Genomic DNA, 14,375 nt, shown 5'->3' on the forward strand with positions numbered 1-14,375 from the left:
GAAACTCAAATGGAAAACATTTTTCTGATCATCTATTATGGAGTTTTTGATGATTATAATCAAGCAGAGGTAGATAGAGTTGTTGGCTCTTGCCTGACTGTTTCCCACACTTCATGAAAATATACTGAAGAAGTTTAGCATTTCTCAAAGTAAACTCCCTCTCTGTCCAAAGTTGCTTAACCAACCAGTTGATAGCAGCCAGCAAATATGCACTCTCCATGTCTCCCTCTCAAGCCATCCCTTACACAAACACACACACACACACAAAAAAAATTAGTGATCTTTACCGGCTGGTTTGGGTTCCAGGGGCCCATATGCTGGGGATCATACCAGGCAGGCTTGCTGGGGGGTATATCTGAAGGACCACTGGGGTTGCTTGGGTCTGACGGTCTAGATGAAGCGCCATCAAACTCCCCAGGTGAAGGACCCGACATGGGAGGCTTTACATCTCCTGTACACAAAACATACACATTATAACACAAACATACATGGACTTGCTCAGTATGGAGCAAGCCACAAACCTACAAAGCTTACAAGACAAAATGAAAAATTACAATAAACACACTTTCATGTATCATGTCTGTGTCTCTGCTTTTGTTGAGTGTTTCTCTTCTCACCAGCTTGTGTAGTCAAAGGGGGGGGCTTTTCAGGTTCAGTGGGAGCAGCAAGCTGTCCTACAGAGGCAGACTGAGGCTGTGGCTGTTGTTGCTGCTGTTTTAGACTAGCAACAAACTCATCGTGCTGGGTCTTCAAAGACTGGATCTGCTGCTGGAAGGCCAACTGGATTGGCTGCACCACTGCAGCATACTCTGTTATCAGGGACGCCTGAAAGAGACAAAGAATAGTGGATAAAGTGTGAGACTGGAAATAGATAGAAATAGAAAAATGGTTGTGACCAATTCATTATGTGTAACCTTTGCACAACAGGTGCAGCTCACTCAGACACTACCAGATATCCCCCCCATGCACACAGTCTATAGTCTGCTGGTGAGGAAATCCAGGACCCAGCTGCTCAGGTGTGTGTTGTGGCCCAGGAAAACCAGCTTGTCAGTGAGAATGTTCCACTCACCTGGTACTGACCAAGGCCCAGTGCTGGATTCTGGAGCTGCTGAATGGTCTCCTCATCAAAATATCCATTCTTCTCCCAAAGCTGCAACAACTGTGAAGGGAGAAGGAATGACAACAATGGAAACCTTTCAGTCAAAAAGGGGAACTAAATTAGATTCTATTGTTTCCTGTTCAATAAATGGAGAGCAGAAAAAAAGTGTCCTTATTCACCAGAATTACATTACTAATATACTGATATTAAGAAATATTAGAATTAGACTACAGCACTGTTTGCTGATACCACCATATCAAAAGAAGAACCAGTCAGTGTCACTGTGTGTGTTAGACTTGGAAAATATGTGCTTGTGTTTACCCTGGTGATTTTCTGCTGCTTCTCTTCCTCTACAGCTAGAAAGCTGGTGCAGTAGATTGGAACAACAACTTTCTGCAGCGCTGCCAACAAATCCTTCTGCTGCTTCCGCTGGCTGCATGAAACATTAAAACAAACACCATAAACAAAACACTGAGACACAATCCTTTTTAAAGTCCAAGTAAGCACCCTTCTTTATGCAAAGCATTCTATAATTATACCAATGTTGAGCTAGTGTTTACTTTCACTATCGCAATACTGTCATATTTTTCATGAAGGTCAAGAACCCTTGCAGAATGAAAACAGGATTTCTTCGTTCCCAAGCTGACATCTTCAAATACTGGTGCAAAACCCAAGATTTAATTTTATGCACGATTTCTGCAGGAACATTCAGATATTGAGGTCCAACTATAACAAAAGCAACATAACATGCATTAATCCCGCATAACTATTCATGCTGCTGCTGCTGATGGTATAATGATGTGAGGGATATTTTTGGCAATCATATTAGCAAATGAAGCTCATATAAACACCACAGACTGTCCATCCCTTTATAATCACAGTTGAAGTGTAGCCCTTCCTAATAATGTGGCATATGACAAAGTTCATCTCAAATCAAACTGTCTGGTTAAAAATAAGAACAAGTTCACTATACTCAAATGGCCTGCACAGTCAGAGGTATTCAGCAGACTGATGTGAGTGCAAAAAGGAATCAAGTCAGTCCAACCTGGTGCTAGCAAGGTTTACCAAATAAAGAGGCCAGTGAGTGTACATTTTCAATATTCCATTTAGTTCAAATATAAAACATTAAAACCAATTAATCTAATTTGTGTCATGTGCCAAAGCATTTTCTTTAGTTTAGTAGTTTGATACTGTGATACTGCTACATATTCTACTTCTAAGGCTCCTGTATATGAGGTATAATTATTGCTACATGACTCAGGCAGTCGAATTATTAGGATTCTAAGAAACCACAGTTTGGTACCTCAGTTTTTCTTGAAGAAAGGATGAAAAACAAAAAATGTGGGGAAAAAACCCTTCACAACTGGACCCTGAACAAAAACCAATCTGTATTATTCTGAATGTTTGAATTTCAAGTTTAAAAGTTACAGCTTTTCCAACATGCTTTAACCAGGTAATACCAGCACCAGATTGGTATGACAGAACAGAAAGACGTTATCACAGTAGAAAAATCTGCAAAGATGTCACAAATTGCAGTTTTAGAACTCTCTACATTACTCTTTTTCTCATGTGCAAAGTATACAAGTAAATTAAACTTGTTCATGAGCATATTTAGGTTTGGGTACCAGTGATGAAGAACATCATTAGTTAAGTAGATAAGGTGTAGGCGCAGCTCAAAATGCGCTGTATCAGCAGTGATGCGGTTGCGAAGATGCGATGTCATCAGTTCACAGTGCTGTGAGGTTTTGGCATTGTTGAACATCCAGTTCTTACCAGCCTGAGGAAGAAAAACTCATGAATGAAATGTAAAGCTTTATTGGGACTTGAGAGGTATAAACCATCCTCTATCGTGATGAGCTTACCGAGATGGCATCTTTGGTGCAGGTGTCTATAATGGGTTGCAGCAGGTTGTCAAATTCTGTGATGTCCAACTGTGTTTCCAGCAGAAGCTTTTGGGTCTGCTGCTCCATAGCTAAAGCAATGGCTGCAGTTACCTGTTCCTGCATTGAGACAAGCGTCAGGAAAAAAATATTGGTCAATGCTGTTCAACCCCTGTTCTAGTGATATCCCCTCAGGAACTTGTATCATTTGATATTCATTACTACTTTCTGTCTCTTAAAATTTGTGTAGTTATATCTATTTATTTTCTCTGCATTTACTTAAGGGTGGATCCTTTTTTGTTAGCTGAGAGACAGTAGCTCTTCTGCAAATAAGTTATTAGAGTAGAAAAGTGTTAATTCACCAAACTAAAAGAATCTACAACCAAAATTTTCATAAACAGCCAATACACATCTATCTCAGGAGTTGCCTTACCATCACTGGAGGACATTTACCACACCAGGGTCATCAGAAGAGCATGTAACATTATAACAGATCCAACACACCCACAACACAGCCTCTTTACACTCCTGCCATCACGGCGGCGGTATCGGAGTATGAAATCAAGAACCACCAGAATGAGGAACAGCTTTTTTGCACAGGCCATTCGACTTGTGAACTGCCACCTCTGACATGAGGACTGAAACACACATGTACACAGCGCGCTGCTTTGTATTTTGGACTGCAAATTGCACTATATCCATATGACACTTTACACAGGACTGTTTACAATAACCCATTGCAGTGAATGAAGTGTGTTTGTGCAGTGGTACAGCAACTTCCTCTATACGGTTTACCTCATGTATATAAGTTGTCTATTTTGTCTATTTTTATATATTTTGAGATTTATTATTATTGAGCCGAAGCAGAAGAAGTGCAGAGTAAGAATTTCATTGTTCAGTGTAACTGACTGTTTACTGTGCACATGACAATAAAACGCTCTTGAACCTCTTGAATCTTAATACACAAGAACAAAGTTTCCTAGAGTGAAGATTGTTCTTCTTTCATTATTATATTGTACTGTATTATTTCTTTTTGCGCAATACCTGTCTGAGCGTGTGCAGATGCTGCTCCTGCTGCTGCAGATTCCACTGGCTCTGTTGGATAAGTTCATCAATAGAGGGCGCAGCAGGTGGAGGTATTTGAGGTGGAGCAATCATCGGCATTGGTGGAGGAGGGATATCAACCACATCTTTGGCACCAGGGTTGTATATTTCTGCAGAAAAAAAAAAACATGGAAAATAGCAGGGAATCTGAAAAATCAGAAGTATAGAGGAACGTTAAGATTTCGATTTCAGTCCTTGAGGCTTGACAGAGTTTCTTTTGTATGACTGCTGATAATGACAGGATGCACATGAAGAAGACGTACTCAATAAATCATGAAGAGTACAGATATTGCTAATCTATTCAATATGGCCTAAAGGACAAATAAAATATGGCCTACGTACAGCAAGCACATGAAATGCTCAATACAGTTTAAGGCATGCAATTAGAATTAACACGACTCCTGCTACTGCTGACTGCTGCAGAAACAACTGCTGCTAGAGGTAACCTGATGGCCTCTCCAAAAATCAGAAATGAGCACAATTACCAAGGTTTGCAAACACAGAACAGAAATATTAGAATATTCAACTGAGGCTGGGCTGCATGATTTGATGAAATTACATTTCTGCTGTACCAAGACTTGAGAATATAAACCCAGTTCCAAAAAGGTTAGGACACTGTGTAAAATGTAAAAAAAAAAACAGAATGCAATGATTTGCAAAACTCATAAACCCATATTTCATTTGCAATATATTTAAACAGAGAAAATGTGGAATTTTAAATGGTAAATGGACTGGTACTCAGATACTCTAATTACTCAAATCGCCTTTTACTTCAAGACTCATTCACCCAATCGCATACACATTCATACAAGTGCTTTTTAAACCTAAGCGCCTTGTCAAAAATACTCTCACACACACACACACACACACACACACACACACACACACACACACACACACACACACACACACACACACACACACACACACACTCCAATGGATGCGTTCACCCTGCTCACATGATGACTGCTCAGCAAAACACCCAGGCTGTCATATTGCGAAGTTTGCAGATGACACAGCAGTGATCGGATGCATCGCTAACATTGGAGAGGCCAGCTACAGGCAGGAGGTGGAACACCTGGACGGTTGGTGCAGATCAAGGGTCACGAAAACAGTTAGAGGAACATTTTGCAGCTAATTATGTGAACTGGCAACGGGTCAGTAACATGACTGGGTACAAAAAGTGCATCTTAAAGTGGCAGAGTTTCTCAGAATATGGGCAGAGGTTCACCAGTCTGCAAAAAAGAAAAAAAAAAAAAGTCCACAAATTGTGGAACAATTTCAGAATAATGTTCCTCAATGTAAAATTGTGAAGACTTTAAATTATCTCATCATCTAAAGTACATAATATCACAGGGCTCTAGCCAGTGGTTGATCGCCCGGCACTGTGTCGGGTTGAGAATTCTTGTCCCTTGTGCACAAGGACAATGATCAATATCGGATTCCCATGAACTTCTTGTTCACAAGCGGCACTAAATTTAAGAAAAAAACAAACAAAAAAAACCCCGGCATGATTCTCTCACGGAAATCTCTGCATGGACTCAGGGAAACTTCCAGAAATCACTGTCTGTGAACACAGTTCACTGTGCCATCCCTGAATGCAGACTAAAGCTCCATCATGTAAAGAAGAAACTATATGTGAACATGATCCAGAATGACTGCATTCTTCTCTGGGCCAAAGCTCCTTTAATATGGACTGAGGCAAAGTGCAAAACTGTTCTTTGGTCAGACAAATTAAAATTTTAAATTCTCTTATGAAAACATGAATGCCACATCCTCCAAAGAGGAGAGTGATCAGGTAGGTGCAGGTGTCTACCGGGCCACCATAGAACCACTGCTGATGTACTCTGTGTCGATCTGGTTCACTGCCTGCTCTGCTGCAGAGAGGAGGACTCAGCAGAGGGTCACCAGGTCTGCTGAAAAAAAAGATCATCGGCTGCCCCCTGCCCCGCCTGGAGAACACTGCCAGCTCTCGCTGCATTAGCAGAGCAAAGAAATTCTTGGCAGACCCCTCTCACCCTGGTCAACACCTGTTCAACCTGCTGCCATCAGGGAAAAGAAGCAGGTCCTACAAATGCAAGCCAAAATGGATGAGGAACAGTTTTTACCCCTGGGCCATCACACTCTTGAACACTATACAACAATACACAACAATAGCTTCAATGATTCAGTACTCACTACTTCTTCTGACTACCTCACTGTGCTATATTTGTATGTTCAGTATATCATAACTCTCCCCTGTGCGATAACTGGCACTGGTGCAATATTTGACATATTTTATATTTACTTATTCCCCTGTAAGCCATTGTGCTCTTTGATATACATATTGGTTTTACAGTATTTGTCTTATTTATTTTTATTTTTTTTGCTTGTTTAAGTTTCATAAGGAAAGGCACTGAACTGTGGCAGCTGCTACATTTTCATCATTTTTATTGTACTTGGAAACATTTTTAATGACAGTTTTGTATAAAATGTCTCCATTAAACAAAAAAAAAAAAAAAAAAAAAAGCTATACACCTGTTTTTATCTGCAAACTTTGCAATATTAGAATGAGGAAAAAGCCAAATCCTTAAATACAAATGAATCTCTCTCTTTAGAAAGAAAAAAATTATTTGTCTTTGTAAACAAATGTGAGAAAAAGTGCAGGAGTTTTCCTGAGATCAGATTTTTATACTAATTTTTATAATAATAATAAATAATAATTAATACAATTAAAATGGTGTGAGATATATATATATATATATATATATATATATATATATATATATATATATATATATATATATAGACACACACACACTTTATATGTACTCTTAGAATTAAACATCCTGCATTTAAAATGTTCAGTAAAATTATGTATCACTGGGTCAGTGTCTGATCAACAACTGTTGACTGCTTTATAACACGCGTTGTACTGCTAAGTTAGTGGGTAATAACCAGATACTGCAGACAGAGGGGATTATTTCTGACATGATCCTCATAATACAGATTTCACTCTTAAGGCTTTCATGCTGAGCCTGATTTTAAGGGATGAAAAACAGACATCCCAAAGTTTTAAAATAAACGCACGTAAATATGCCGTCTTTCAAAAGGCCCCTAACACGGACATGCGCATCCAGCACAGCACGCGCTTCACGGCCACGGGGACCAGTGTGACCATAGTTCGGATGACTCAGCACTTTTGCTGGTGGTTAGCGTGTGGAACGAGCACGAGGAAATATAGACGGGGTCCAACATTTAACACATTTTTGTTAAAGACAGGTATTAGCGAGATAGCTACTTTAATCTGCACGGAGGGATGGTGTTGTAGTAGATGTGAGAACAAGTTTGAAGTATTCCCTCCTTTAGCGGCCACTTTACTTCCACACTGTTTGCAAACGGGATACCCATCCTCACGTACGTTTCGTGGGTGTCCGAAGTAGTCCCACACTGCTGATTTTAGTTTAGCTTTTTTTTTTAGGAGGATGGAAACTGGTTAAATCTGTCGCCATTTTTACCGCTGTGTGCCTGAGAGCAGCGCCGCTGTCCAAGGGGCACCCGTGACGGTGCGAGTTTCTCAGTTGGCTTGCCTTTTTCCCTTATTACCGGTAATAAGCAAACACCCACGGTATGATAACCGTGCATTTTAATACCATGGTATACCGTGAAACCGGTTACCGCTGCAACCCTAGTGGCAAACGTGTCCCAACCTTTTTGAGATGTGTCGATACCAATAAATTCAAAATGAGCTAAAAAAAAAAAAAAAAAGAGAGAGAGAGAGAGAAATTTTTTTTTAAATGTTACATTTTCTAAGTTCAAGCACTTGATTTGTTTTCTCTTATATCATGAATAAAATATGGGTTTATGAGATTTGCAAATTTAAAAAAAAGTACAGTGACATGCAAATATTCACACATGCAGGCGCGCACACGCACACACACACACACACACACACACACACACACACACACACACACACACACACACACACACACACACACACACACACACACACACACACACACACACACACACACACAGAGTCCAATTTCTGTGAATGTTGATATTCAAATAAATGTAAGATGACCTGAGAGGTGTACTATGAAGCAAGATTAGTGGGATGGTATGTCACGCCTAAAGTCAGATCCTAAAATGTCTTGAAAATTGAATCATCCTTTCCTGATAACAAGTGCAATGTAGATTATCTGCTGAAGAAATACACATTTTATACATGCAACCTGATAAGCTGTATGTTAGCAATACCAATGCAAAACTGGGCTGAAGCATTACACAGAGGAATTTGAGTGCATTAAGTTTGTGATGCAGAAAACTTATAAATATGTTTTTCGCTTGTACTAATATGCTGCCAAGTCAATTTCTCACTGCTGGAATTTCAACTAATAGAAAACACACTACAAATATGATCAGTCTTATTGTTGCCATTTATAACCCAGAATATTAATGCAGTGAAATTTATTTTACTTTCATGTGGTCAAAAGCTAAAGTTATATCCACTGATATTCCCTTGGAAAAAAAAAGCAAAGGAGCTGCACACCGTTTAAAAACCAGTTACATATAAGAGTAGTAAAGTAAGTAAAACAGAGCCAGGCAGTTAGCATGACTGAATAACATTTTTGCTGTTCAGCAGATAACCACTGACTTATTTTCAGTAATTAGTATGACTGAATTATTCATTACTGGATAAAGATAAGAATACTGTCTTTATTCCATATTTGGGAAATTCTTTTGTTACCACAACTGAATTGATTGGGGAAAAGAAGAAGAAGAGATGATGCTGGAAGAAAATCCCATGTCTGTGTCTCCCCCAGAGCACAACGGTGATGATATTGGTTACTTGCTATCTCACAGGGAACTCACAGGACAATTGGACAATGGACCATGTTAAATAATTAAGAATTCAATGATCATATGGGACATTTAAAATTTGCCTCCTGTCAGAGGCATAGGCACTACAACACTCAGAGGAGTTGAAGTTGAATACATAAGATAAGCCGGGACCTGTCTGCTGGAATTACATCTTTTAAAGATTCTCCACACTAATCTTAGCATACTTCAAGCTGTTTAATTTCTGACCTTCCTCAACATTTAAACATGTTTCCCATCACTGCCATAAGCACTCAGGGCTCTAGCCAGCAGTAGATCGCGCTGCGCCATGCTGAGGTCATCTTGCGCAGGGCTGAGAATGTCACCAGTTTGCTACTGGAACTCTATCACTGCAATTAGCAAGCAGACGCACACTCCGTCGCAGATACCAGACAGATTTCTTTTTTCTCCTCTGGCTAGATCACTGCACTACAGTATTATTTCACTGCAATTTGCAATCTACCACTGGCTACGGCCAGTTTCTTTCACAATGTGCACGGGCCATCTCACAACGGTCCTGTTCACACTTGATTTTGAGGGGCAAAATAGCGACCAGCGTGAAACTGAGGGTGAAGCAGAGGAGCTCAAAGGAAAAATTTGGGCTTCTGAGTAGCTAATGCTAATTAGCCCCCACACACGCACCAGGCTGAAAGTTTTTTCTGGCTAGAACCCTGAGCACTGCAGATGTGATTTGTTCCAAATTTTTTGTAGTCTGAATTTTCAAAGTAAAACATGCTCTGTTTTGGCTTCTCAACAGTGAGCTTATGACAGCACTTTCTGATGATCTCTATAATACTATACTACTGAGGATGTGTAGCACCACTATGGGTATCAACAAATAAACAAGTTGATCTGTGCCGAGACTTTTCCAAGAATTAGAAAATAATGCAGAAACAATATTGTCATTATAGTCATTTTTAAAATCATGTAGCCCTTATTATACAGCTGCCCTGGATCCAGACCAGAAGCATGTCAACAACATTGCGGTTTGCCAGAGATAAATAAAGGATTATCTTATCTTATTAAACTATGCCCTGTTCATGTGTTTGTCTGATCAAACCTGACAGCTTCAAAATAGAGTATTAAGCCCATTTTAATCAAGACCATTAAGAAGATCTGTCCGAGATAACTTCAAAACAATAAAGACTCAAAAAACAAAAAATGTGAACATGAGAAATACAGCTGAAAAATAAAAAACAAAAAAAGGTTTTAAAGGACAAATGAGACATCCAGCAAAAAATGTACAACAAACAAAATGTGACTTTCCAACTGCAATTTTAAATTTATCTGACAATTCTGGTTCCAAATAAATACCTTCAGATTTATACTCCTCCCCATCGCGGGTAGAGGGATCTGAGTGGAGAAAGGCAAACTTTAATGCATTTCAGTGGTATGACACAACTGAGAGAAGAACTCCATGCAAAACTCCACAACACTGTGCAATTAGTACCAGGCTGCTGATTAGCTGATCATGTTTCAGTAAACAAAGCTGACTGTAAGAGTTAAGTAATTTACTCACATTAGGTGTTAAGTGTCTCCGTAAAGTTTGCAGTCCCAATAGATCAGCATCTATAATGCCTAGAAGTATTTCCAGTTTTGGTCAAAGTACTGCATGTCCTCACAGTAAGGATGTGGCTGGGTTGCTGCTCTTGGAGGGATATGAGGAGGAGGTCTAAAGCAGAATCTCTAAAGCAACATGTAGCACCACTCATATAATATTTTTATAGTTTTTAAGTAAACTACAGATTTCATGTATACTTATCAATTGATTCAATTTGAGACTTGTGTTGTCTGTAAAGTGATTTTACAAAGTCCACTTTAGTACAAGTACTGCCTTGACTTGATATTTGTTAGTTATTATTCTGCAGATTTTATAATATAAAAAGATATGAATAATGCTATATTATAGATAATATTGCCCTGCACTATATAAGCCATTCAAATCACTGCAAATTTAAAGTGGTAGAAGCTCCTTTAGCAACAACATCAGACAATTCCTGTATCTGCTTGCAAATCATTGAGGACTGTTGGACAGTCCTCAATGATTTCTGTTCATCAAGATTCCTGAGACCGCTTAATTCAATAGACAATATCTCAGTTAGGTTAAGGTTCTGATTTTATAACTAACAAAAATTACTGTACACAGAAGATAAATATTTTGTTGTTATTTCAGTTACTTTTAACAGTAAAATGATTACAGAGAAAGGTCAGAAGCTGTCTATTTTTTAGCGGCCACTTTACTTCCACACTGTTCACAAACGGGATACCCATCCTCACGTACGTTTCGTGGGTGTCCGAAGTAGTCCCACACTGCTGATTTTAGTTTAGCTTTTTTTTTGTTAGGAGGATGGAAACTGGTTAAATCTGTCGCCATTTTTACCGCTGTGTGCCTGAGAGCAGCGCCGCTGACCAAGGGGCACCCGTGACGGTGCGAGTTTCTCAGTTGGCTTGCCTTTTTCTTTTATTACCGGTAATAAGCAAACACCCACGGTATGATAACCGTGCATTTTAATACCACGGTATACCGTGAAACCGGTTACCGCTGCAACGCTACACTCAAGATGAGAGAAGATGAGGTTTCTATTTCCACATGCAGAAAAACACATCCAAATTAGTTAAAACCTGAAAAAAAAAAAAAATCAATATCTGGGCATAGCCCTAGGAGTCACGTGTGGCAGAGATCACTTGAGGTGTTTTGCTGTTAGCTTGGTTTTTTTTCATGTCTGATCTTATCTTTGATTTCTTATGACTGTCACACCAGAGTGAAAATAGGATGGCAACCATCTTGCAACTAGGAAGATTTTATATATATATATATATATATATATATATATATATATATATATATATATATATATATATATATATAAAAACACATCTTTTTGCCATATCATTTCATCACCAAATTTATTTATTTATATAAGAAGTGAATTAAAACTGGTAACAGAAGGTGGTTATTTTGTGATATTAATCATTACTCTGAATATATATATATATATATATATATATATATATATATATATATATATATATATATATATATATATATATATATATATATATATATAAATATTTGCCCCCTTCCTGATTTTCCTCCCTTGTTAAATCATTAAATCAATTAATGAATTGAATCAAGAAATTTCTTAAATAGAATCTGTCTGACAAATTGAAGTAAGTATTTTAAAAAATCTCAAAAAGCAATACATCATGCAACAATTTACAGAAAGAGCTGAGCAGCAAAGTCACTGACCTCTATCAGTCTGGAAAGGGTTACAAAAACAGCATTTCATAAAAACACCATCACACCAAGCATCAAACATGGTGGTGGTAGTGTGATGTCTGGGGCTGCTTTGCTGCTTTTCCTGCTCTCTACCAGAAAATCCTGAAGGAGACTGATTCACACAGCAAGTCCACTTCTGAATGGCTCAAAACAAAGAAACAAACAAAATTAAGATTTTGGAGTCCAGACTTCCTGATATCAAACAGAGATGCTTTGGCATGTCCTTAAACCGGCTGTTCATGCTTGAAAACCCTCCAATGTGGCTAAAATAAGGCAAATCTGCAAAGAAGAATGGGCCAAAATTCCTCCACAGCTATGTGAAGGACTCATCGCAAAAGCTCGATTGCGGTTCTTGCTGCCAAGGGTGGCACAACCAGTTATTAGTTTAGTTTCAATTCCATTTAATTTTATTTATATAGTCCCAAATCACAACAGTCACCTCAAAGTGCTTTTCAGTGGGTGGCTGTGGGTCAGGAGGTAGAGCAGGTCATCTTCTAAAAGGAACCTTGGTGGTTTGACTCCTGGCTGCTCCAGTCTGATGACATGTTATATAAAGCACTTTGAGTGCTCATGTAGAATAGAAGAGCGCTATATAAGAACAAGTCAATTTACCACTTCTTAGGTTTAGGGGGCAATTACTTTTTCACACAGGGCCAGGTCAGTTTAGCTTTTTCCCTAAATAAATGAAATCATTTAAAACCTGCACTTTGTATTTACCTGGGTTATCTTAGTCTAAAAACAAACAAGTGTGACAAATATGCAAACTAAGAAATCAGGAAGTGGGCAAATTCACAGCACTGCATTTTGTGAGTAACCATCGAATAATTCCTGTTAATTCTAAAGGACTAATGAATTTCCTCTTACAGCTGTGCATTCAGCTCTTGCCTGCTCACATCAGTCCTGATGGGTACACACACACACACACACACACACACACACACACACACACACCCCATCTCAGAGGATAAATGATGTAAACACATATCAAATGTTGACGAAAACCTCGAGTGTATCACAACTTAGTCTTATTTCTGTATTTTGACAATCATTTTTCTCACTTTATTACTGTACTTATATGTTATGCAAAAATGTAGTTGATATATTTCTAGGCAAAGTCCAAAATGATACTTTCTAGCAGGAATGATTGCCAAATCAAAGAATTTTCCTTCAACATGTGAACCGAACAACAGTTTCAGTACCAACTAACAACTTAGGCTTCACTACAAGGTCAGAAAAGACAAGTTCATATTACCAAAACAACCTGCTCAGTTTCAAATAACTGTCAGATATCACTTTGGGTTTTTAATCTAGGGTTGGGTGTTATTGTATACACTGATCAGGCATAACATTATGACCACTGATTGGTGAAGTGAACAACAATGATTATTTCTTCATCGTGGCACCTGTTAGAAGGTGGTACATATTAGGGAGCAAGTGAAAGTTTTGTCCTCAAAGCTGATATGTTAGAACCAGGAAAACTGAGTGAGTATAAGGACTTGAGTGAGTTTGACAAATAGTGATGGCTAGACAACTGGGTCACAGCATCTCCAAAACTGCAGCTCTTTTGGGGTGTTCCCGGTCACCAGTGATCAGTACCTATAAGTCAGGGGAGTCCAAACTAGCGGCCCGCGGGCCGCTTCCAGCCCCACCCACTTCCGGTCCACGAATTGATGTCAAAAATAACATACAATTTGGCCCTTTAAGTTACTTTTTTGACATTTTGCCTTCCCCTCCAATTAAGCGGGCGGGGCCGGAAGCAGCCCACGGGCCACAAGTTTGGACACCCCTGCTGTAAGTTGTCCAAGTAAGAAACAGTGGTGAACCACCAATAGGGTCAAGGATCACTGATGCACGTGGGAAGCAAAGGCTGGCCCGTGTTGTTCTATTCAACAGACGAGCTACTGTAGCCCAAATTGCTGAAAAAGTTCATGCTGGTTCTGATATAAAGGTGTTCAAATACACAGTGCATCACAGTTTGTTGCCTGTGTGACTGCATAGCCGCAGACAAGTCTGGATGGCCACACTGACACCTGTCAACTGCCGAAAGCACCAACAACGGGTACCCATGTACACCCTTTCATGGAAACAGTATTCCCTGATGGCTGTGGCCTTTTTCAGCAGGGTACCGCACCCTGCACAAAGCAAAAAT

General features: G+C 39.1%; 1 protein-coding gene across 3 annotated transcripts in view; it reads right to left on the reverse strand.

Moving 5' to 3' along the window:
• cherp (calcium homeostasis endoplasmic reticulum protein) overlaps positions 1-14,375 on the reverse strand; it is a 28,303-nt gene that overhangs the window by 9,488 nt on the left and 4,440 nt on the right. The window contains exons 3-10 of one of the 3 annotated variants that reach the window (XM_030727590.1): positions 10,261-10,299; positions 4,024-4,193; positions 2,962-3,099; positions 2,725-2,876; positions 1,421-1,532; positions 1,070-1,159; positions 618-825; positions 288-451 (exon numbers count right to left, since the gene is read on the reverse strand). In XM_030727590.1, coding sequence (XP_030583450.1) covers positions 288-451; positions 618-825; positions 1,070-1,159; positions 1,421-1,532; positions 2,725-2,876; positions 2,962-3,099; positions 4,024-4,193; positions 10,261-10,299 — 1,073 coding nt within the window. Of the gene's footprint in view, positions 1-287; positions 452-617; positions 826-1,069; positions 1,160-1,420; positions 1,533-2,724; positions 2,877-2,961; positions 3,100-4,023; positions 4,194-5,703; positions 5,899-10,260; positions 10,300-14,375 lie in introns of those variants that run through there. The other 2 variants (XM_030727592.1, XM_030727591.1) reach the window with 2 other exon arrangements.

The sequence above is a fragment of the Archocentrus centrarchus genome, chromosome 4 (assembly GCF_007364275.1).
Source record: "Archocentrus centrarchus isolate MPI-CPG fArcCen1 chromosome 4, fArcCen1, whole genome shotgun sequence".
Lineage (NCBI taxonomy): Eukaryota > Metazoa > Chordata > Actinopteri > Cichliformes > Cichlidae > Archocentrus > Archocentrus centrarchus.